This window comes from Squalius cephalus (genome assembly GCF_949319135.1).
Source record: "Squalius cephalus genome assembly, chromosome: 11".
NCBI lineage: Eukaryota > Metazoa > Chordata > Actinopteri > Cypriniformes > Leuciscidae > Squalius > Squalius cephalus.
In genome coordinates, this window is record NC_137132.1 from 37951768 (window position 1) to 37977779 (window position 26012).

General features: G+C 41.8%; 1 protein-coding gene across 1 annotated transcript in view; it reads left to right on the forward strand.

Annotated features, from left to right (window-relative positions):
* schip1 (schwannomin interacting protein 1) overlaps positions 1 to 26012 on the forward strand; it is a 245212-nt gene that overhangs the window by 9616 nt on the left and 209584 nt on the right. Inside the window, exon 2 of the mRNA XM_079885695.1 lies at positions 7669 to 7740. Within this exon, the coding sequence (XP_079741821.1) occupies positions 7714 to 7740 (27 nt within the window). The 5' untranslated portion in view covers positions 7669 to 7713. The remainder of the gene's footprint in view (positions 1 to 7668; positions 7741 to 26012) is intronic.

Here is a 26012-nt window from a genome sequence, read left to right on the forward strand (position 1 = left end):
CTGGCTTAATCTAAACCCTGTCTGTGGAACCGGGCCTGAGTGTTTCACCTGTGAGGTGTCTGAATAATTCATGTGAATAAACTCAAACACAAATACTGGACTGCTCATCTGATGTCAGATCTTTAGTCCTCAGGCTAGTCCTGGTCCAGCTTGATATACTTGAATTTCACTCAAACGCTGACTGTCGTGGTCAGAAATATGGAGGATAAACCTTCCTGCAGTGAGAATAAGCAATCAACACTCACACGCAAGAGTTGCGTTCAGATGAAGCACAGTGTTATTGGACACTGGACAAAGCTGTATTGGTAGAAACATGTTCTACACATGTGCTTCATGCAACTTTAGGATGAGTAAATCCACCTGATCTCCCTCTCCGCAGCCTCAGCAGAGCTCCTGCGCTTGATGAGCTGATTATTACACTTATTAAAGCATAATCTGCATCTCTGAGGTGAATTGAGCTCAAGCTCGTTTTCTGCCCGTCATCGTTCTCTTGTGTGTCTGAACATGAGACACAGGGGATGTTTAGCTTTCCTCTCAGAGATGTTTGCGTATCAATGCTTTTACCCTTCAGAGCATGGATGCATGTTAGCAGTGGTTGATCAGTGCTTGCGTTTATCAAGTCAAGCATCACTTCTACTATTGCGCTTCAATCTTCAGTGTATCTGGTCCTGCTGCGTTTGAGCTCCAGACATGAAGGATTCCTCTAAACTTGTGTGTTGTGGAGGAGTGTGTGCTGCTACTTTACTGAGTGATCAGATGCACGTTTACACTCTTTTTTTTTTTTTACACATTTTTCAGGGAAATCAACTTATATTAGAATAGGACAGGACAAAGCGCTTCAACTTCTAAAGTTCAGCTTTAACCCTCTGGTGCTCTTCGTAAAAAAAAACAAAAAAACTTTTATTTTTTTTTATTTTTTTCTTCATCGGAATGGTATGAAACTTGGTAAACGTTTTGGCGCTTGCTGTGTGAACATACTCAGGGACATGATTCAAACAGGTTAAATGGTCCTGAAACAATAGTCACACTTGTGTTCCTCATGGTCAAAAATGAGCGCACTGGAAATGAATGGGAGACGAATTTTTTAAAAGTAAAACGTATTTTTGAAAATATAGATAATATAAAATATAATATAAAAATTTAAAATAGTATTTTTTTAACATTTTTCATAACAATAAACAAAATTCTCTAATTTTTTTAAGTTCACTTTTTACATTTTTTTTTCACTTCAGCAATAATCTGCCAATAATCTACAAACTTCAGTCTGTCGCTCTAAAGCATTCAGGATTTACCACAGTTTAAGTTGGAAATTTAATTTTCAGGTCTATGCTCAAAAAGTGAATGAATGGATTATAAATACAGCGTAAATATAACTTAGTACCATAAAATCCCCTAAAAATACAAAATAATAAAAAACATTGTCAAACTAAAATATAATACAATCCTTTCATTGAAATAATAAATTGACTGCCACGCGAAGAGCACCTTAAGACAAATCTATTTGTGTCAGTTTTTCTCTCTCCTGGAGATGTTTGTGAATGAAGACTTGAATAATTGTTAGTGTAAATTGATTTCCATTTTCCAATGAATAAGCGTGCCTGCAGATCAAGCTCTTTCCCTTGTTCACCGCTTCTCCTGTACTGGGTTCACTGATAACTTTCACAGATAAAAGCAGCTGGTCTCTGATAAGACTGTGTTCGGCTGGTGGCGGTCAGGAAAACTGCTGTCTGATATAGAGAGGTCACTGGATGCACTGTGGGAAACCTGTCAGACTACCTGATCTCAGCCCTAAATATGACTTTCATTGCTGCAATCTAATGTGGTCTGCTTGATTCAATAATATTTTTCATATTTGAAAAAACAAGTTCATTCCGATGTTACCACATTTTTAAGCAATCGAACTAAACGTTTTGTTACAGTGGATTGCACAGATGCTCATCACTTCAAAGATGTGTTTTAACATTTCAAATTTGGCACCATATTTGCTTTGTATATTATATTTAATTGTTCTATGATACATATTTAAAATATTAAATATTAAAAGTCCCCCTGTGGTGAAAATCCAGTTTTTAATGTTGTTTATGTGTCTATGTGGTGTTTTTAATCTGCTTTAAGTCAAACCATGTGTAAATTCATAAGTCGACAGCATTGCTGAGTATTTCCTCCTTAAAACTGCAGTGAACCAAAGACAGTCTCAAAAACACGCTTTGAAATCGCTGGTGTTTCTGACGTCACAAACTACCTTGTAACCAATCAGATCAACGTGTGATCGTCAACCAGTGGATCTCTGAGCTGAGTGAGTGAGTGGAGGCGGGGCTCATTTGCATATTCATTGAACCGCACATACTAAATGAGGCAAGGGTGTCGAGTTACATTCAAGATATTTTAAGGCATGAAGAAATTTTTTTCAAGGTCAAAACGTTTAAATATGTCATTTTCGGTGATCAAAGGTGAGTTTTAAAGGATAAAATGATTGACTACAGGGGGACTTTAAGTAATAAGGCCATCTATTGCTTTTAAACCCGATACTATATAATAAAATCTTGAGGACAACATTTGTTAATTGTGAATCAAACTGTTTGGTGCCTTGCAAGGTGTATCCGAGTGAAACGCTTCAGGAACAAGAACAAATGTGGGCGTGGCCTGATTGTGTCTGTGGGGAATTGATTGGATGGTTGTGGTTTGCTATTGGTGGATCTCATGTGAGTGACAGGTTGCCCCGCCCTCGTCATCAGAGAAGAGAAGAGAAGTTATGTTATTCTGATTCAACATTACCAGGAACAGGAATTAAACACAATAATGATGTGCACCGATAAATCCTTCATAATAAACAATGCAATATTGCATAAAAAAACCCCAAGAACTGTCAATTTTAATTTCACAGTGACTTTAATGGTTATTCTCTGTGGTCGTGGTGTTCAGAATGAGTGTGAACTGTTCGTTATAGTAGTCTGAAGACTGTGTTTCTCATGTTCAGTGTGAAAGCTCCTCAGAGACAGATGAAACATCAGCTCATTGTGCTCCTGGTTATTTCCTGATCACAAACACCATGAAATGCTGACGCAAAGAAAGTGTGCATCATTCAGATGTCCTTCTTCCTCCTCAGTTAGCTTTTTTTGTGTCTTTTTGCAAGATACTTATACTCTCCTCTGTCTGATGCCTTGAGCCTTTTCATTCAGTCCATGTTCACAGGAACATATTGAGAAAGGAAATTACTGGATAAAAAGAAATGACACTATAAATCTTTGGCAGTGAATGCACAGACTACCTGCTGACTGTTCATTTTACATCATATTTAATTGCAAGGAACCAGGTAAGGAGTTTCACCTTGACAATAAAGAACGAGATTGTTGAACAACTAAAGATGATGTGAATTGATGGGAGTTTGTCATCTGACCAATCTGAGGAATGCGTGACTCTGATATCTGTTACTTGTAGAGACTCTACTGTACTGTATTACCAACACAAGGATGACACAGGTGTAATAAAATAACATTCATTACTAAAAAGAGAAACAAGAGTAATCAACACAATAGGCCTACTAAATAAATACCATGAATGATAAAGGAATAAAGTTCATAAAGATGCAAACTAACTCATTTACATCTAAAATAGTATGTGAAATCTTCTTGAAGAATGTTTTTCACAAGACAGCGATAATATGCTCTTCCATATATTCAGATATGGTTTCATTGTATGGAAAAGATTGTTGGGAACATTCTGCAAAACATCTGCTTTTGTGTTACACAAAAGAAAGACAGTCATTAAGAAAGAAATAAAGTCATGGAGAATTGAAACAACATGGTGTATAAATGATTTGTCAATGGCATCGAAGAGTCTTGAATTAAAGAAAATATAGATGTCAGAGGGAATCATCGCATGCAGTATAATGCAAATGATTTCAGGGTTGTCATAAACAGCCATTTTATTAATCACAAGGGCAGAACTTATATACTTTAAAGCATATAACTGCAAAATATGAAGGATAAGGTGACCCTAGAAGATATTTTATTCCCTGCAGATTGAACATGATCTCATCAAACTGAAGTCATGTCACATCTTGTTCCTAAACTCATTTGAAAGTCGACACACTGCAGTTTTCCCTCTGGGTCTGAGACTTTTCCTAAAGGATCACCTACACAGTGTTCAGCACTCGGGTCTCACGCTGTCTTCTGTCTGTTGTCATAGAAACGCCATCGGCAGAGAGGCCGAAACGCTTGCTGCAGAACAAGCTATGTGAGTAAGAGAAGTCTGCCTTGTTTAACATCCTTGTTTTGTAATGATTAGAGACGAGTAACGGTGAGAAATGCACATTTGAATAGATGAAATCGTTATTAATATCATGAATGTAGTTCTTCTGACTGTTATTTTACACCGCTCTCTATTTGCTGAAGCGTGTTTTTGCCTGAATTTATCCTGGTTTAAAAGGGTTATCAGATGCAAAATTCACTTTATATGGTGTTTGCATATAAATGTGTCTTTGTAGTGTGTGGACACAACCACCATACAATGAAAAAATCCATTCACTCCTTTTTTTTTAATCCTCAAAAAGTATAAACACTCTCAATAATCAAGCCGTTTGGATTTTAGAATCATGCCAACTTCTGGAAAATGGGCATCCGATGACCCCTTTAACTATTATGCTTGTTTTGATTGGCTTTCAGTGGTTGAGTGAAAGTTAACTGACAGGAAACTCATCGCACCTTGAGGGAATCTGAATGTGAACAGCTGGATTGTATTGAATATAAGGACAAAGCACATATGTCTCAAAGTCAAAATCAGTCCTCTCTCTATATAGCCCTGTGTTCATGTCAGATTACTCCTTAGCTACATCTGGAAAGTTTTACAGGTTCAACCCTATTGTAATTATAAGGATTTTTATTATCATTCCACAATAAAACTGATTGGCAGACCAAACCGTAAGGCCTAGAGACTTGAAACTTGGTCAGATGGTAGTAGTCTCGCTCGCTACCAAAGTCCCTTTCTAGTAGAAGTCTGTTCACGCGGCGGCCATATTTGCTACGCCTCCGGGCAGTATTTCGGGCATCAAGACCAAGTCCTATTTATTTGAATGGGGGAATCCTGAAATCTCAAAACTGCTCGCCGAACTCACAATCAGTGTTGCCAATTTTGTTTTTGTTACTGTTGATTTTCACTCCCAAAAGTATGATTTTGGTGCTCCAACACCCCCAAAACACCCCCCAGATGTACAAATTCAGTGGAGAATGGAGAAAATCGAATTGGGCTATTCTTGGGCTGCTTTTGTTGCACAGACCTGGCAACCCTGCTCACAATTAAATAACATATATCAAAATGTGGAAACACTCATAACACCTGTACCATTTGCCGCAAACTCAATTGCCTTAAACAATTGGAATCCTAAAGATGAACAATATTACTACTTATACTACAATATCCTTTTGTGAACTAGTCCTAGGTTTTTCACCCAATCTGAACCAAACTAGTGCGGAAATATTCTCTGGAGTCTGAATATCAGTCATTTTGATTCACATTCATGACAAGATCCCAAAAAGTTTGAAGTGGTCGGGGCCACCTTTACTAAAGTGGCTATAACTTTTGAACGGAATGAGATATTTTCACCTAACTCCATAACAGTGAAAACATGAAAATGGTAGTAACTAAGCAACTGTAAACCTGATTAACTTGGAAATTGGCATGCAGTGTGTAAGGGTAAACAGGTCAATTTAGCTCAAAGGGAATTATTAATTCATTTATAGGGAATTCGAAAGAATAATTTATTTTACGGCCGAGCAAATTACTCGTTCAGCGTTCATTTGAACGGGCTGTGACTATCAGCTCTTCAGTGGATATTAAAGAAACTTGGTATTTCATTATCTCACTCTTAAAACTCATTCTTTCCTCACTTTCTTTCTTTCTGCAACTCATATGAATAACGTGGTGTGTTGGCGGATGGATGGAAAGTCTTTGAAGTTGCAGTCGAATCTTTGACTGAAACTTTACAGCAAAACATAACTTAGAACCGAAGAAAAGAAACTAAGAGAAAGAAAAGCGAGACAAGAGTAGTTAGATGGCTTGAAAGAAACTGTTTAACCCATGTGTAACGTAGTTAGATGTTATGGGAAGAAGGAGGCGGGAACCGGCAAACATTGCTGTCACATATAATAAAACAAAACATCAAATAAAATAGTCCAGGCCTGGTCCTCTCTCGATCTTCACTGTCGTCGCTCCTCCTTTTATGCTTCCGCTCCTCGGTGAGAGATACGAGACCGGTGCGTCACGCAGGTGTTGCTCATCACCGTTCTCCCTCGGCCTCGTCCTGCTCGCCACATCATATTCTTCTGATCTTGATCTGCAGTCTTTCGTCTTTCGCGCTATAACTGTTAAATAGCTTTTAAAAACCTTATATTTTCTTAGTAAAGTACCCGTAGTCTATTGCTGTAAATGGTATTTTCCGTATATGATCAAAATGGTTACAGGTTTGCTAAATAAAACACAATACATTTTAACACAAGTGCTTAAATGTGCAACCCATTTGAATTCTATTGAGAATTTACCACTTGCTATAGAGAAAGTCAAACGTGATCTAAAACAGCCCCATAAACTAAAAAGAGGGGAAAACATAATCTTGCACCAACATAGATTGTAAAGCTTTTTTAAACTACTCATAACCACCTTTACATCTTTATCACATTCTATTGTATTTATTGTGGTTAATTTTGACTTTGTTGTAGAATTTATCAAATATAATCTGTTAAGGGAACAGATTTTTCACTAAAGATTTGTATTACAACTGTGGCATGTTGTAGCTATGGTTTCTAAATGTTTAGGTTGCTATTATTCATAACAAATGCTATATATATAAAAAAGAAAGTTAACATTGCCCTAAGCATGGAAATGAGGTCTTATCTGCATTATATTGTTTTTGTAACAAATGCTACATTTAAACAATTACAATAACTATTATCCTTTTTCATAAGGTCAAATACAAGTTAGAATCAAGAGCTTTAAAGTATTGACTAAACAATTGGTACTCACGCTGTAGCTACGTCGTAGGCTGTGTGTAGCACACGTACCCTTCGGCGTACCCTGACGTGCACCTCTCCAAAAATGTAACAATGCGTGAATTCTACGCGGAAGCAAGCGATGTGATACGTCTGCTAGAATTGCTCCCTCAGGTTTCACATGCATGTGTAATTGCGCGTCAACGTGATCAACGCAGAAGTATAAATCAGCCTTAACTCGACACCCTTGCCTTCTTTAGTATATGGGGTTCTATGAATATGCAAATGAGCCCCGCCTCCACTCACTCACTCAGCTCAGAGATCCACTGGTTGACGATCACACGTTGATCTGATCGGTTACAAGGTAGTTTGTGACGTCAGAAACACCAGCGATTTCAAAGCGTGTTTTTGAGACTGTCTTTGGTTCACTGCAGTTTTAAGGAGGAAATACTCAGCAATGGTGTTGTCTTATGAATTTACACATGGTTTGTCTTAAAGCACATTAAAAACACCACATAGACATATAAACATTAAAAGCTGGATTTTCACCACATGGGGACTTTAAATCATAAGCTGGAAGAAGCTTCATTTGTGAGAAGTTTGAAGTCTCATTCAGATGTACCTTGTTTGTTACACCAAAATATCTAGACCTTTGAAAACCTTCTTTCTGCCCTTCATATCCCAGAATCCCCAGAGCCTGGCGTTTTGCCCTGGAGCACGAGGACAGCTGATGGATCTGAGGCCGGACCTCGCTGAGGTAGGAGCGCTGCTGTTACACTGTTAGTTCACGGCCAGGTCCCTCATTAGTGCTTAATCAGGTGATTAATTGTGTTGATTGATTAATGGAGTTGTGATTGTCTTTTTGTGTTTGCCCTGGAGCACGCTGTAAAGTCTTCACTGAGGGCGGCATCCAACCGCACATCTGTGTCTGTGGTTTTCATGCTTCATGAAAATTAAGCTCATTAAGCTCTTTCAGCAGTATTATAACATTAATTTAGAACCGTTCAACCGTATCAAGCTCCTCATCCTAATAATGTGCTATTAATTTGAATGGTAGATTTCTGTTTAATGGTACAGTACCACCTCATCTTCTAGCACAAGATTTTCAGATGTCTTCACCTTTCGACACTTGGCCATTTTCCTTTTAGTCGTATTTTGTGTGAAAGTTGATTGTCGTAGCTTTAGCAGTTTCCATCGGCTCTATTCTGGTTGTGATCTTTGAGTTCTAGCTCGAGCTGTTAGTTACTCGCATATTGACTTCTGTTATTACAGTCCTCCATGTGATTGAGTCTTACTAGTTCACTTCAGAATGTTTGCATTTGGTTTATGCAGTTGGTCTGTGATGTCTATAATTTTGGTCAAGCATAGATATGTTCTCATTATGTAAATTACATTATATCTGTCACTGAGTCACCAGATCAGCACGCTCCGCCCACTCGTCCTCCCTGGAATTCTAATTCACCGCACCTGCACTTCATCACCAACTCACGCTATAAAGATACACTTCCCCTTCACTTCCTTGTCTGGTCTCGTCCTATTGTGATCTCACAGACTCTACCCAAACACTTACCTGTTGCTACCTACCTTGAAGATTCCTCTTCAGTGCTTCATCTCCGATCACCCGCTTCCTGTCTTCCGTGATCCGTCTTCATTCACCGGTGAGGCGGTGGATTGCAGCGGATTCCTGTCACAGTGTTCCCTATATTTTGAGATTCAGTCTCATCAGTTCGCCAACAATCGTGCCAGAGTGGCCTTTGTCATCTCATTGTTATCCGGACTCACACTACAGTGGGCTCAGTCACTGTGAAAATCCAACGCCCCAATCATCACTTCACTGTCAGCTTTCTTCAGTGACTTTAAAGAAGTTTTTGGTCCAACCACGTCAGATTTGTCAGGTCAGGAGCAACCTTTGCCAAGCCAATAATTCTGTCAGCGCTTACGCTCTCCAGTTTCGCACTCTTGCGGCCGCTAGTGGCTGGAATGAAACTGCACTTCTCACTGCCTTCCGTCAAGGACTCAACGCAGATATCCGTCAGCTAATGGTTGTGTATGACGAATGGTTGCAATAATGCAATGGAGAGTTGCCTGCTTTCAATCCTGTCTCTCTTCAGTCCAGAAACCTTCAAAGTCTTGTTCTCTCTCATCCACAACTACTGAACAACCAACACTCTCCATCAACTCCACCTCCGTTGAGAGTCCGGAGGTAGATCACAAGGTGGCGATCCCTCCAGAATATCAGGTGTTCCAGGATGTCTTCAGTAAGCGGTTGGCATCCCAACTTCCACCACATCGGCCATGGGACTGTGCAATCGACCTACTACCTGTCAACCACTGTCCATCCCGGCACAGAAGGCCATGGAGGAGTATATCCAGGAGGCACTCCAGCAACAATTAATTCGTCCATCTACATCCCCTGCCGTTTCAAGCTTCTTCTTTGTTTCCAAAAAGAACGGAGGCTTGAGGCCGTGCATCGACTACCGTCACCTCAACTCCCAAACAGTCAAATACAACTAGCCACTTCCTCTGGTCCCAGCAGCCCTGGAACAGCTATGGGGAGCTCGCATTTTCTCCAAGCTGGACCTGCGGAGCGCATACAACCTCATTCGTATACGCAGAGGTGATGAGTGGAAGACTGCCTTCGTTACCCCTTCAGGTCATTACGAATACCGGGTCATGCTGTATGGCCTGTCCAACTCACCTGCGGGTTTCCAAGGCTATATGAATGAGGTGTTTCAGGAATTCCTTCACTGATTCGTCATGGTCTATATAGACCAATAGACTCAACCCACTACCATCAATGAACTGCAACTCTTTTCCTTGTTTGCCAACTTCTACAGACGATTCATCCACAACTACAACCTCCACAGTTCTCCTCTGACCTCTGCTCTCAAAGGCCGGCCCAAGTCTCTGTCCTTAACCCCAGCAGTATCTGAAGCCTTCCAACAGCTCAAACAGGCCTTCCAAACCACTCCGATCCTGGTCCACCCTAATCCAGATCTTCAGTTCATCGTAGAGGTGGATGCCTCATCTACCGGGGTCGGAGCGGTTCTCTCCCAGTGGCAGGGTGATCCTCCTAGACTCCATCCATGTGCCTTCTATTCTAAGAAGCTTTCCCCGGCGGAGCATAACTACGACATTGGTAATCCAGAGTTGCTCGCTATCAAGCTAGCTCTAGAAGATTGGAGACACTGGCTGGAGGGAGCACATCACAAATTAGAGGTTATCACTGACCATTGGAATCTTGAATACCTGCGAGAAGCTAAAAGATTGAATCCACGTCAAGCCCGGTGGGCTTTATTCTTCACCAGGTTCAACTTCACCGTCTCATATTGACCTGGGAATGAGAATTGTAAGGCAGATACCTTGTTACGTCTTCATCAATCTGTCCCTGATGATTCTTCTCCTGAGCCCATTCTCTCTCCAGCCATGATCGTCAGTCCCAAGATGGGCCATCGATGAACAAATTTCCCTAGCCAATTGTTCCAACCCTGCTCCACCGGGAGGTCCAGAAGGGCTCCTCTACGTTCCACCCACCTTTCGTCTGACCCTTCTGGACTCAGCTCATACATCTCCGGGCTCTGAACACCCAGGTAGCCGACGTACCCTCTCGCTCCTACGTAAACGCTACTGGTGGCCCACCATGCCTCAGGATATCTCCCGGTACGTCAAGGGTTGCTCAGTCTGTGCCGTTACAAACACTCCTCGACGACTCCCGGAAGGAAAACTGGTTCCTCTTCCCATTCCTCATTGACCATGGTCGCATCTGGGTATTGACTTCATGACAGACCTACCAGCTTCAAACAACCACACTTGCGTATTTCTCATCGTGGATCACTTCTCAGAGGCCTGCAAGCTGATTCCCCTAAAAGGATTGCCAACTGCCTTCGAAGCGGCCGAAGCATTGTTCCAGAAAGTTTTCCGTCAATTCGGCATTCCCGAAGACATATCGGACCGAGGTCCCCAATTCAACTCAAGAGTCTGTCAAGCATTCTTTAAAATCCTCGTTGTATCCGTAAGCCTCTCTTCCGGTTACCATCCTCAAACTAACGGCCAGACTAAGTGGAAGATCCATGAGATCGGGAGATACCTGAGGTCCAACTGCCACCAGAACCAGGACAGCTGGAGCAAATTCCTTCCCGCCCTATGTCAGTCCACCACAGTCCACCACGCCCTCGGAGGTTCCAGCTGTCAACCACTGGTTCGAGCAGAGTGAGAGGGTATTGGACTTAGCTCATGTGCATCTCCAACAGGCAGTGCGGAGACACAAGAGACAAGTGGATAACCGTAGAACACCTACCCCTCGCTACCAACCGGGCCAGAAGGAATGGCTCTCGACGCGGGAAATCCGTCTCCGCCTGCCCTGCCGTAAGCTGATCTCAACGAAGTCGCCTACAGACTAAACCTTCCACTACACTACAGAATTTCACTATCCTTCCACGTATCACTCCTCAAACCTCACTCTGAACTTTTGTTCTCTCACATCAGACATCGCCAAGGAGGAGCCTATCTACCGGGTTCGAGCTATCCTAGACTTGCGACGACCGGGTCCCAGTGTGGATTACCGCATCGACTGGGAGGATTACTGTCCCGAGGAGCGTACCTGGGTAAAACGTCATGATATCCTCGATCCTACACTCCTCACACAATACCACTCAGAACACCCAGATCGACCAGCTCCCAGGGGTCAAGGTAGACCTCGTTGTTGTCGTCATCCCATCCATCCGTCAGGAGCCGCCCGTGGAGGAGGGGGTACTGTCACGGAGTCACCAGATCAGCACGCTCCGCCCACTTTCCCTGGAAGTCTAATTCACCGCACCTGCACGTCATTACCAACTCACACTATAAAGATACACTTCCCCTTCACATACCGTGACAATATCACAGCATTGTTAAATTCTTGATTCTGATTGTTTGATGATGAAAGGCTGTTGATTAATATTCTATAATTGCAGAGCTATTCAGTAATTCCAAGTGTTTTCAGCACATTCGATTCAGATTAGGAACAGTGGCTTGGGTAGAAAGTAGAGCTCTATGAGGGCAAAAACTTGAAAATTTTCTTTAGATTAACACATTTATATTTGTTAAGTGTGAAATGAGTGAAATAATTGTGTCTGGACGGCTGAATTGATGAACTGAAAATAAATGCTAATGTTTCTGCTTCGTGCCGAGCCACATTACCACCATTTATTTTCCATAATTCAGCAGGTCATATTCTCAGCCATCTTTCTCATTTCAGGGGAATTATACAGGATACTACTGCAAAACTAAATGATAACAGATACGTATTGATTATTTTTATTTTGCCGGTCAAGGTTTGACATTTTTTCAGTGCAGTGATTTTAAATATAGATATCTCACTTTTGTACATTGAATGTGTTCTTTGGTCTGACACCCTTTTCAGGTTTTGGAGTCTCTACAAGGGCCTTATGATTGCCACGAAAAAAGGTCAGATAAACAGATAAAATCAGATAAACATGAAAATTCTTAACATGCAAAAAAATATTTAGGCTATTATTAAGTATTTTAACTACATATACAAATGTCCATTTATTTAAATTACACCATTTTAACAAATTAAAAACTTGTTATTCTTCTAGTTATTTGACTAGTGCAGATAATGAATCAATATGTCTCACACATTCACTGGAAATAGGTGAATATGAGACATGATCTGCTGCTCTGCCATTTCTCTGAGACTCACCAGCTGTAATGAACTGTTCCGAGACACAAAGGCTGAGGATCCAAATGCAATGTTATTAAAAGGGTAATCCACAATCATAGTCGAAAACAGGCAAAGGTCATGAACAATGGTTAACCAATAACAGGGGCACAGGTAAAAACAGAGGAAACCAGGCAGAAGATCAAAAAACCAAGATACAAGATACAACAACCAGGAGAATGCTCAGAATTGCAGCATTACTCTAGACAAGACTTTGCAATGAATGACTGAGATAACTAGGCTTATATAGGGTGAGGTAATGAGCTAACAAGACACAGCTGTGGACACAACAATCATGGATAATTAGACCGGGCAATGAACTATTGGAAATGGAGTCCGTGCAAGAATAACTCGGTCACGTGATGAGTGTGAGCATCGAGCATGTTCTACTGGTTGTTCTGGGAAGAATGGAGCTGGAATCCATTTAAAGGCATCGGTTTGTTGTCCACAGAAACCTGATCCCACTGAACTGAAACTTTTCCACACATTGTGTGGTAAGAGGTTACCATCCTGTTTGCCTGCTATTTACTACAATAGTGTTAATGATGTCAAATGAATCAGTTATGAAACAAATTAAATTTCAGCTGTACAGGCAGCCCTACAGAAGACAATAATGTCGTCATTCAGCTCAGTGTTTTTCAATTCAGATTAACAAGAGTGTTGATGTTTCAGAAATAATGAAGTTCAATTCAGCTATAAGCAGGTCTACACAGAGAAACTCAAAGGTCTTCTCTATAATATAGTAGTCATTTTAAAAATTATAACAGAAATATATTACTAGGCATAATAAAACATTAGTTAAGCAGTTGTGCAACACTTAAATTGGCAAATAAAATAAATAAAAATGCACGCTGTTGTAAATAAAAAATTTTTTTTTACATTGTTAAAGTTTTATGAATGAAATTGTTTAGACATGCTTTTTGATGATTAAAATCTAACTAACCCATTAAAATGTTTTTAGTTTTTAGTACATTGTTGTCACGTAAACATCCTCAAGATGTCCATCAGTATTTGACAAAAGTGTCCGCACAGGCACATGGAGGAACTTTGTCATTTTCAACCCACATAATAATAAAAAAAGTTTCATAAATCAGAGTTATTGAAATACTTGGTATATTCCAAGACACACACTAAAATTGCAATATGCATCAAATCCTTAGCCAAGCATTGTGATAAGATCACATTACAGTTATCTGGTGAATCCCACTCATGCCTCACAAACACACACAAATAAGTCGGAGGAGGATGTAATGTACAATTCGATAAGCAATATAGAAAATCCTAGCTCTCTTCCAATACAGGATTGCTAATGGAAGAAAGTGTCTGAAGGCCTTAAACAAACACACCCTCCATTAGTCTATTGATGAGCTGTAATGATAATGGCTCATGTCTCAGCGAGTCCTCGTTCAGATCACAGTTTACAGCGCATACACTTCTGCTGGAGGAGAACTGATAATGGACCATGCCATTTTATATCAGGAATCTACTACTATTTATAGGGGAAAAAACATCTGTCAAGCCTATCTGGACAAAGATATCACAGAAATCAACTCAAAATACAAAACACTAACAGAACAAAGACACTTTCCACAATGGTGCAAACTATTATCTAAGCTAAAATGATCTTAGCATGAAAAGTAGCTGGTTTTAAACACATTCAATGTCTGTAAAATAGTGATTTTGGCCAATCCAACTTTAGAGGTTTTGACCTTTTCAACTGTATCACACAATTGAAATCATAATTTTGGTTAACACTTTAATTTGAACTAACTTTAAAACTATTAACTTGTTACTTAGAAGCATGCATATTTCTAGGATATTGGCTGTTTATTAGTACTTATAAAGCACATATTAATGCCTTATTCTGCATGACCATATTCTACATTCCTTAGTCACCCAATCCCTAAATTTAACAACCTTACTAACTATTAATTAGCAGTAATTAGGAGTTTATTGAGGCAAAAGTCGCAGTTAATGGTTAGATAGTAGTGAGATTTGGACCCTAAACTAAAGTATGACCATAATTTGTTGAAGTGATATTTAGATGAGTGTCGTCCAGAGTCAAACACGATGTTGTGTGTGTGTGTGTTCAGGGCTGTGTGTGCGTGTGTGTGTGTTCACTAATGTGTAGCAAATTAGCTCTAAATAAATATTAATAATCAATCATAACTTGTTGTAATTGATTATGAATATTTGCATCAGTTAATAGAATTAACTTAATGCAGTAAAATGAATATTACAATCAATTAACCTGTTTGTGTCGTGAACACTCTTGTTTATTAATTCTAAGAAATGTACATTTCCGGGGTATGGGAAATGTCTTTCTTACTGTACAGTAAGAGCAAGTAGTCAAGATCTATGATTAGGGACTCCAGTATGAGCTTGAAATACAGACAACTTTACGTGTGACATGAACAAGACTTTATTAACTAGACTAAACACTTAATGTCAGAGTTCTGTCACTTCTGTTTGGGTTACATCTTGGGTTGGTGACAGAGCTCTGGCATTCCCAGTTTGTCCTGTGTGTGTTTAGTCTGGTTTGTTGTGAGCACATGGCTTGTCTTGTATTCCTTGTGCCATGTGCTCTCCTGTCAATTGTCTAGCCCCGCCCATCTCGTTACCTGATAATTGATTTATCTTCCCCACCTGCTTTGTTCGTTACCCTCTTTTGTTTGCTTCCTATTTAGTCTCCCTGTGTTTGCAGTCCTGTGCTGGTTCGTTGTCCATGTTTCCCTCGTGTTTCCTGTTCCCCCACGGGGTAGTTTTTGTTTGTAGTTTTGTTTTATTTCTTTTGTTAATAAATACCTATTTGTTTCTGCACTTGAGTCCTCGCTACTTTCACCAACCCAGTCCGTGACACTTAAACTACTCTAACATAAACATACTTACATGCAAACAGTTTACCAAGGGAAAGAGAGCTGAAGCAGAATACAGGAAAACAAGAAGTTTGAAATTCAGCAGATCAACAGCCTTGAGCAAACCACAACCTTTTGTTCAAGCAGGTCTTTGAACATGTCATTTGATTGGGTGTTTTAACAAAATAATCTTCAAGATTCTTATAATACAAATGCGTCACAAAGTTAGCTAAATGTAATGTAAATGAACAAACGGGGGACGAAGATTGGAGTTTATAGAGACCAAACATGCCACATTTTGGTTAACCATAGAGAAGAGAGAGTTTAAAAGAGAGAATGAATGCATAGGCCAAACCACATAAAAGGAAAACCATGAGATGGGAAAATTAGATACGTTTATACATTTCTCAATTGGTTATATATATAATATATAGGATTAAAATGGTTTATTTCTCCTTCTCAGCAAGAATTAAGTGAGAGTCACAACTCCCTGCAAATTCCTTTTGGGGTCGTAAAACTCTTATCAGTCTCAATGTGTCCTGTAACAGGACACCGGGTTCTGCCAGTGTGTTTGCTTCATTTGTGATGTTAGTTTTGGGGGAAGTTTTATAGACCTTTGTTGGGAGAGTGAGTTTGCTGGATTATTCATTAAATATAATGAATAATTTGTGTGTGTCTGATGGGTCCAGATGCTACAAATGGATCTGTGTGTAAGATCGGTGCACTGGATCACTCAGCAGTAAACCGGTCACAGCTCAACCTTCACGTCACTCAATCGGAAGGTTTTCTCTTCGGTCGCTGATGAGGGCAAAGGCTCTGTGTTTCCTACACACAACTTTAGACTCTGTTCCTCCAGGGAAGACTGAAGTGTGTTGAGCAGATGGTGACAGTCTCTGTGAAAAACAGCTTTATTTCTGTGCTGTGATTCTCTGTTTGTGCTGATGACAGGCGTCAGTTGTTCAGCATCATGTGCAGCATTTATATAAAGCACTGTTTTATTCAGTTGTGCTTGGTTAGAAGAACTGTAAAGTTGTGGAACTGTTCTGGCGAACAACTTGTTAACTCTTTCCCTGCCATTGATGGAATTTTCCGTCATTTGTGACACAACACTTCCCAGACATTGAGGGAATTGTCCACTGAATCTCTGGATCAAAAGGCAGGAGAGGTAGATATAAGCAGTTAAACCGATTTTCAATTGCTAAGTTCGCTGAACAAGTCATCATACACAATCCTTGATATTTAGCAACCTTTATAATCACCATTTGTGTCTTTAAAACCCTTTGGATGAACGCAAACAGAATGAACATCCATCCCTATTACTCGCGCAGTCTCGTCATGCGCTCGTCATTTTCTCTGTAACAATTCACTTGTTTCCCTGGTGCATTGATTACAAATCCTGCCAGTATGTATCGATCTTGAAACATGGATTTCTGAATAATAAATGAAAATGCTAAAAATCGAACTAATCGCAGCTCTCTTGTTTACAGCTGACTCACAATAGAGCTATATTCACACTCAAACCATTGATAAAGCTGCCAGCTCATAACGTGGCCACTACTGCTGAAATAAAACGCTTTCATTGCACAGAACTCCTTTCATAGTTTTATGTTTCTATAATAAAATAGTGCCATTTTCCTGCTATCATTGTATATTAGGAAGAGCAGAAGGCATTTAAGGGGTTTTACAATGTAGCCATTTTTTATTTTCTTTATTTACATATGAGACTATGAGGAAATGGAATGCATTAGATAATAATGTAATATCTGGATTAATTTACTGACTCAGTGATGGTTCCCATGATCATTTTAAACCAAGAGAGTGGTTTAGGCCAAGGCCAGACAGGGCCAAGCTTGACGACACTCCCCAAAACTAGCACTGTTAAATTCTCTTATTGGAGCTTCGATTTCAAAGATGTAAATATTTAAATATTATATTCTACTTCATTTACATTTAATGTAAATATTTGTCCTGAACCGTACGGATGAGCGTTGACTATTATATCTATAAATAAATAGCAACTAAAAATAATAATTTGGGCTCTGTTGTTAATTGTAACCTTTAATATAGTAAGGTGTAATTAAGGGCTCCCTATATAGTTAACAGCATTAGCAGAGATTTATTTTTTTATCTTTAAGAAAAATTGAATAATAGAATTTATATAAACATTTGTTTAAAAAACACAGTTCAATTTAAAAAAAAAGAAGCAATTTTGTGTTTAGTTTTCTCCCCACTGCTTTACCAAACCCATACCGAACCGTGACTTCAATACCGAGGTACGTACCGAACCGTCATGTTTGTACCGTTACACCCCTAATATACAGAAATAAGTAACTTACAGTGACCAGAAACAGTTACTCATCAAACCTAGAAGATGTGAGCTGAAAACTTGTCACCGCAGTGAAAAGGGTCCTTGATCTTCTAGGCTGTAGATGTGGCTCGGTTTCCTGTGGGATTTACTTCGCCTGTTTGATAAAAAACATGAATGAACGTCAAAATGAACGACATTAAAATTGTTGACTGAAGTCTGATCTGAGCTCACTAGCCGTGTTTCCATTACCCTTCAAATTGCGCAAATTGAAATTGCGAATTGAAAATACGCCCAATGGAAACGTCATTTAGCAAAAACTCCCAGATATCGCAAAAAAGATTTTACGCTCGCATGAGGGGGGTTTTCAAGCAGTTCGAAAAAGGAATATTTGGCAAAACTGCACAAAAAACAGTTTTTGCGCATTTACAGGTCACCTGACGTAGAAGACGCGGTGTGTTTGGACAGAAGACGAGACAGAGCTCTTCATTAAACTCATAAAAGACAAAAGTATCACGGGAATACAGGAGTCTAAACAACAAAGAAATGCCACAATTGATCAAAAGCTTGAAGCAGAAATGAGGGAGAAACACCCAGAAACACCTCATATGTGCTGCTCACAGTATAAGGGTCTCTCCTTGCCATTAATGCTTGGATAAAACATGCCTACGTCTCCTTCCATTAACAATAATGGCTAGTGCCGTGGCTGAGATATACGTAAACCTACCAACATCTGTTGCCGTAATTGTTGGAATGACTCACCGCGAGAGGAAAACATGACGTTTCAGTCGCATAACATCGGTTAATAGAAACGCCGTCATTTCGCAATAGTTTTTCATCGACATTTTGAGAATATCGCAAAAGTTTTGGGCAAATCTGTAATGGAAACGTGGCCACTGTGAGCCGCTGAGGTTTGTGCTGATGTGTAGTTCAGAGCCGGAGCGGAAGACGTGGATGACCTGAGGAATCTCAGAGTAAGCACTCCGCATTATTATTTCATAATTTCTCACACCGACTCGGGTGTTGAAAACAGCTTCATCTCGGCCCCCCATCCCTTGTTTCCCCATCCGTCACCGGGTCGCTTCTAATCAGTCGCCAACGGACGGCAGGATTTACGGTAGTGTGTGTGAGGGAGCATTGGGAACGGGTAGTGTGTGAGGGAGCATTGGGAACGCACTGTAAATCACACTCCTGACTCCTGCATTGATCGACACCAGCTCATTTAACAGTGCTGGCATTAACCTATTAGCTTAGTGTTTACCAGTATCCTAATGGTCACGAGCGGGTGTGTTTCTTCACACATTTGATGTCATTGAATCCCGAAGGCCTGCAGTCCATTAGCACTGCGTGTCTGTGCATGTGAACCTGCAAAACCTCATAAAACCAAGCTTTGAAATTAGCCATTGATTTCTGGTTGATGGCAGAGATTTACAGCGGATGTCTGAGGCTGAGAGAGTTACTCATGTTTGTGAGCCACAGTGAGTGTCTTAATGTAATAAATGAGCCGTCGGCCCGCAGCGAGAGGCTCTGCTTCACTCCACACACTCCAGGCTTATCAAGGTCTGAAAAGTGGACTGAAACGAACCATACAAATGAACCATTTTGATCAAATGCATAGGACATTATTGGACAGACTATTGTGAAAACCACTGAGCTGCTGAACATGATTAATCTGCTACTTTCATCAGCTTCTCTCATCAGATCCTCTTCTAGTATTCTAGTGATTATTGTCGCAGTATAAGATTCGCCCGCTGTTGCTGTACAGTAGAAGAGAATTGGATGCTGTATTCAGTTTTAATGGTTGTGTGAAGTGTATTGGTTAGTTTTATTGTTGTTCTGGAGGCTGTGAGATTGAAGCGTTGGTCGCACCTGGACTGTGTGTTCCCCATTACACACTCTCCCATAAATCTGATAGACCTGCACCACAAACCGCCATAGTCATTTAACATAGCTCATTTCTGGCTGGAGCAGATTACACACACACACACACACACACACACACACACACACACACACACACACACACACACACACACACACACACACGCACTCTCAAACTGGCATATACTGGTTTACAGTGACATGATGGTTTTTGTACTGTACAGACTGTATATTTTCTCCCCTAAAGGTCCTTGCACACTGAGTCCGAAGTTTTGTATACATTTTTTCGTATTCGTCATCCTACAAATTCATACGCACAGAAACCTTAGCACAGTGAGTCCGATGGGTATTAATTAATTGCAAAACAATACAAAATGGAGTCTTCAAGCAGCGAGGATGATTTTGTTGTCCTCTCTCTACTTGAGAAGAGAAATAAAGAGGAAATATTGGGTCCATCCAATCCTGAGATTACGTAGAGAGGAAGGAGAGTTCGCTGTGGGATTATCCTGAGCGATTCAAAGTTTACTTCAGGATGTCAGAGGCTCATCTTGCTAGCGATACTGGAACCATGTATTAAAAAGAAGACCACACATTTCCATGAGCCAATTGATCCTGAACAGTTCTGGATTTTGGCGTCCACTTATACGGTTGCTCTGAATGGTCAAAACACCTCTCAAAATGCTTCCTACGGATGCGATCAGAATTGTTTTTATGACAGACTAAAGTTTTGTAAGCGTGATTGACACAATGTGAGGTCGTATTTATTTTTTAACGTGTGAAAATTCTATTCTAAACTTCCACAATGTAATAACATGATCATATTAAAAAATATTAAATAATATTTTTACTAAAATCAGGAATCTGGTGCTTTTGGGGAAAAGCAGGAATGTTTGGAGCTGCTGCTGGGCATTTCCTAATGCTGTACTTCATGTGCCCTTGATAAATTACGACAAGATTCGCTTAATTAATAACATGAAGCTCCTGAATGAGCTGATTCAGAAAACTAACCAAAGCTTTCCTCTTTAACAATGGGCGGACTTTAGGACAGGAACATATAAGATCCAGTGGACATGGGACATGCTCAACCATTGGCTCTACTATTTTAACTGCGTCTGACAGAAGACTCAACAGCTTTCACGCACATCTTTCACAATAAAAGTCTTGCATCGGAAAACATTTAGAACGATGTGTTCTGGTGTTGATTCTCTGACGCCCACCAGTTGAGAAGCACTGATCTACAAAACAAAGCTTTAATGCGTCTTATTTTACGTAGTGTGTATGTTGCGACATCCGAGCTGAATTTAATGCTAAGGGTAAGAGATTTAAAATGAACCCTAGCCAGAATATATCAACAGTGCTGCAAACACTGCAAATATTTGTATTTCTTCATTTATTAGTACGAGAATGGAAGGTGTGTGGTGTTATTCCTCACGTGTTTTAAACCAGCTCTACAAATCAGGCTCTGTTTTATGTATGTTTTGAGCCCATGGTTCAGGCATTACACGTGTTATAAACACACACACACACACACACACAGAAACGCGGGCTGGTGTGGAGATTTACAGGTGAACACTGTGTTCTGTGAGGAGACAGTGCTGTAATTCACACGCTTTATATTTGTCCTCAGGAGCTGATGTTCCCTGTCCAATTTAAGCACAAGCCTGACATTCCTGCGTCCAATGCTAGAGCTCTCCTCACAGTATCATTCTTGTGCATGTGCTCCATTGTGTTTCTTTTCCTGGAGGATGAGTGAAATCTGCCACCTCCATCAACACTAGCAGCCTCTATGAAAGCAAAACAGGTCAGGTTTGATGGAGTGTAGAGAGAAGGAGACATATTAACCACAGTGTACATTCACATACATAACGATATTATTCAACAGTGTCGACCATTACTTCTCCATGACAGCTTAGGCTGTGTTCACACTTGGCACGTTTGGTTGGATTAAGACGAACTCTGGTGCAATTGCTTTGTTACTGCGGTTCATCTGAACATGTGTGAACGCTGCCATCTAAACCCTGGTGCCACCAAACAAGCGGACCGAGACGCTGAAAGGATGGGTCTCGCTCCGCTTCAAAACAAACACTAGTGCGGTTCGAATGAAACATGAACGCTAAACGGACTAAAAACAGGAAGAGAGAGACCTTAAAAAGGACTGTCGGGTAACAAATGACAGAGGATTCAGAAGCGAGTGTGCAAACAATAACGTGTATTCAGGAACAAAGTAATAGTAGACGCCGAGGGTCAGAAGAAATAGAGGTGCCAGGAAACAGTCTCTCTCGGCGGCGCAGGGCAACCCGATCCACTGTGGAAGAAGGAAGAGCAATCAGGAAGACACAATCCGTAATCCAGACAAGTAACTCAGGGAACACAAAGACAGCCAGGAACGAGACACAAACCCTGGGAACTCCAAACGATCTGACAAACACAAGCGAATGACAATGACTATAAATAGACAAGACTGATCAGATGCAGCTGGCGCTGATGATCAGATCAGTGATAATCAATCAAAACTAACTTTAGATGGAAATAACTTAACTCTGCTGTAAAGCCGAAACAATCTCTGTTACCTTAAATTATACGCTTATCTCTGTAAAGCTGCTTTGAAACAATCTACATTGTTAAAAGCGCTATATAAATGAAGATGACTTGACTTGACTTGATAATCAACAGCCACACACACACACACACACACACAGACACAGAGAGAGAGAGAGAGAGAGAGAGAGAAAGAGTCAGTGAATTCATGAACCGTGACAAGGACAGAATGCTCAAGCATACCTGTTTTTTTCTCATCATAGTCGTGATGTTGCCCAGTTCAGTACAGGCGTCAGAACCGCGTCTCCTCACAGCAGATGCAGTGTGTGTGTGTGTGTGTGTGTGTGTGACAGGGATTCCTGCCACTGTTTTGACTCCTTTATACAGTTTATAAGATCTTCACAAGTTCTCATCTGGTCAAAAAGTAGCTACGCACATACATTTATTCCAGAACAGAGCATTGTTTTGGATGTTCTGTGAGTTCAGTCTCAAAATATACGTCATAAAAGCCGACCAATCAGGTTGTGAATGTATCCCTATGCATTTAGGTTCAGTATATTTAGGTTCTGTGATAAATATGCCAATCTGAATGGTCATCAGACCAGGACTAAATGATAAAAAAATAATAATAATAATTGACGATGTGTGAACACACCCTTAATTTGAATTTTTAGAGGGCTTCCAGTTTTGGATTCAGAATGTTTTAGCAAAATGTTTATCTTCGTCAGAATCATCGCACTGCCATTCTTTTGCGCTCCGTGCGTTTGACCCGTCGCCACTCCTTCAGTGAGGTCTGTGAAGATGAAGTTATGCTCTGAGGAAAACAGGTCTCAAGTGCATTGACAGGAGAGCAAGCTGCTTTACATGCTCTTATGAGTTAGATTAAAATGCTGAATATAAAGCATGTTTTATGTTTAGGACAGCTTGGATGTTTTACACTTTATATGCATCAGCTCACTGTGTGTCCTTTGTTATTTTCCAGATGTATATAGATACTGTGTGTTGTATAGATGCAGTCAGAAGTATATCGAAATGAATAGTAAATTCAGAGTTCCAGATTATGTTTAGCACACACATAAATTCCACACAAGCAGAGGTTAAAACAATGTTGCATTTGCCAAAATAAAAGTCCCGAACCGAAAATGTTCAAATAGGTGTACTGTTAAACTCCTAGTAATCTGTTTGTTTGAAAATACAACTGAAGAAAAGGAAATAACGTGTCAAGTTGACACACATATTTATATTTTTTATTGCTGATAAAGAGTATGTGTCACATGTCCTGATTTTGCACACATTTCTGGGTCAACAAGAGAGTTGCTTGAGGTAAAATGGTTTAACGTATCAGAGTGATAACGGGACATCATCCAGTTTGCGCATCAGAACATTTTTTATTTTAATTTTTTTTTTGTTGGTATTTTCACCTTTCATTAATCTTGAAATAAGGGCATTTCTGTAAAGTGCTACGTTTGAAATGTGTTCCCCCTGACTGTGATTTCTTGATAAAACACTAACATTAGCTAAATGGCTCACTCGTTGGGAGAGAGTGAGGTGATGGTGGTGACAGCAAGATGTTAAGTTATTAATAGATGTAGCTTGTCATGTGCCTGTATCAAGTTTTCATAATGCGTTGTAGCTTTCATCACAGTATTATATTGCATCTCAAAACCGGTTGAATGGTAAAGAAACGTTAATGTTGGTCTTAATCCCTTGCCACCATCCAACATCAGTCAGACACGCTGCCAGCCTATACCAACCTGCAATGGCAAACAATGAAACAGCAGTTCTCTTACGAGAGGTTCTCTCGTATTGCGTAGTTGCTACGCTACGGGAAAGCCTTTCTTTCTCGAGATACTGAAGCCAAAAATTATCCTTAATTTTTATAATCTTGTCAACGCAGTGCGGCAGCCTGCAGACCTAGGGCGAGCTACTAGCGTGCCCATTGGCTGCCCTGCGGCAACTGCAGCAGCCTACCGCTGAGCCCTTGGCGTGACGTCACGACCAATGAGCGCGCTTGGCGCGCTTACTGCGTCACAGCCCGCGAAAAGGGGGGTGTGGCTTAGCGTATATAAACAGGGCTCGGAGGCTGCTTCTCTGATTTCTGTCTTTTCAGCGAAGCTCTACGCATCGCTGCTCTCTGAGGAAGCCGCCGTTGAATCAAGCGACCAGCACGCCGAGGATCTCAGCCTGAGGACGCCGGCCGCCTTCGCCGCCTTCAGCCTTCCCTGCCTGCTTCGCTATCCGGCGAATATATCCTTTACTGCTCTGTGTTGTATGTGTGTGTGTGTTCGCCCCGCGACACACTTTGCATCTAAAAGAGCGCGAGGCGTTGTTGCAAATGCCTCGCTCATCCTGTGGCTCGTGCAGAGCCTCGCTCAGCGACGGAGACCGCCACGTGGTCTGCGCTCTCTGCCTGGGCCTCGACCACGCAGCCCGCGCCCTCTCCACGGGCGGCTGCGAACAGTGTGAGGACTTGCCGATGTCGACCCTGCGGGCTCGACTCGCCATGTTTGATGATCCTCCACCTTCCCCGGCTGCCTCTTCAGGGCCGCGAAAGAAGAAACGCCGCTCTCAAAGGCCTCCCGAGCCGGTGGTTATAGCTGAGCGCTCGCCGGAGCCCCTCCCGCGAGCCTCGCTCTCTCCTTCTCCCCCGCCCTTCACCGACGCGCAGCGGCCGGCCACTGCCTGCACTGCCGTCGCCTTAGGGGATGAAGCAGATGACGCCGCTGACAGCTGCTCTCTGCTTGCTTCGGACAGCGAGGAATGGTCGGGCTCTCACCGCTCCGCCTCCTCGACTCCAGAGTCTGGCAGGTCCCGCTCCAGTGTTGACGCGGAGCTTATCCGCCTCCTCACCAAAGCGGTCGACCGACTGGGATTGGACTGGTCCCCACCCAAGGAGCCCGCGCCGAACCGACTCGACGGGTGTTTTCTGCCTAGCCGCCGCCAAGCGCCAGCCTCTAGGTCAGCACCCTTCCTGCCCGAGCTCCATGCGGAGCTATCGAAGTCGTGGAACGCGCCCTTCTCCGCTAGACTCCGCTCATCTGTCTCCTCGGCCCTCTCCCAGGTGGACGGGGCCGCCGAGAAAGGATATACCGGCATCCCTTCCGTTGAGGAAGCGGTGGCAACGCACCTTTGCCCGCCGTCTGCTAGATGGCGCTCAAAGTCTGCCCTGCCGTCCAAAGCCTGCAGGACCACATCAGCTCTCGCCGGCCGCGCATTCGCCGCCTCCGGCCAAGCTGCTTCCGCCCTGCACTCGATGGCTGTTCTCCAGATCCTGCAAGCCGACCTCCTCCGTGAATTGGACGAGAAGGGCTCGGATCACACAGCCTTAACAGATCTGCGCAGCGCGACGGACCTTTCGCTCCGCGCTACCAAAACCGCTGCACAAGCCATCGGCAGATCCATGGCCGCGCTCACCGTCATCGACAGACACTTATGGTTGACGCTGGCGGATATGAGTGAGTCAGAACGCGCTGTTTTCCTCAACGCCCTGCTCTCGCCCACTGGCCTCTTCGGCCCTGCGGTCAGCGGGATTGTGGACCGCTTCTCTGAAGTACAGAAGGCGTCGCAGGCTATGAATCTCTTCCTGCCCCGCCGCTCGAGCCCAGCCGCAGGCCGCTCTCAAGCTCAGCCTCCTGCGCGCAGCTCCACACAGCGCTCGTCTCGGCCACCAACTGCTTCGCAGCGACGCCAGGGCGGCCGCCCTAGGTCGCGCTCAACCAGCCGTCACAGAC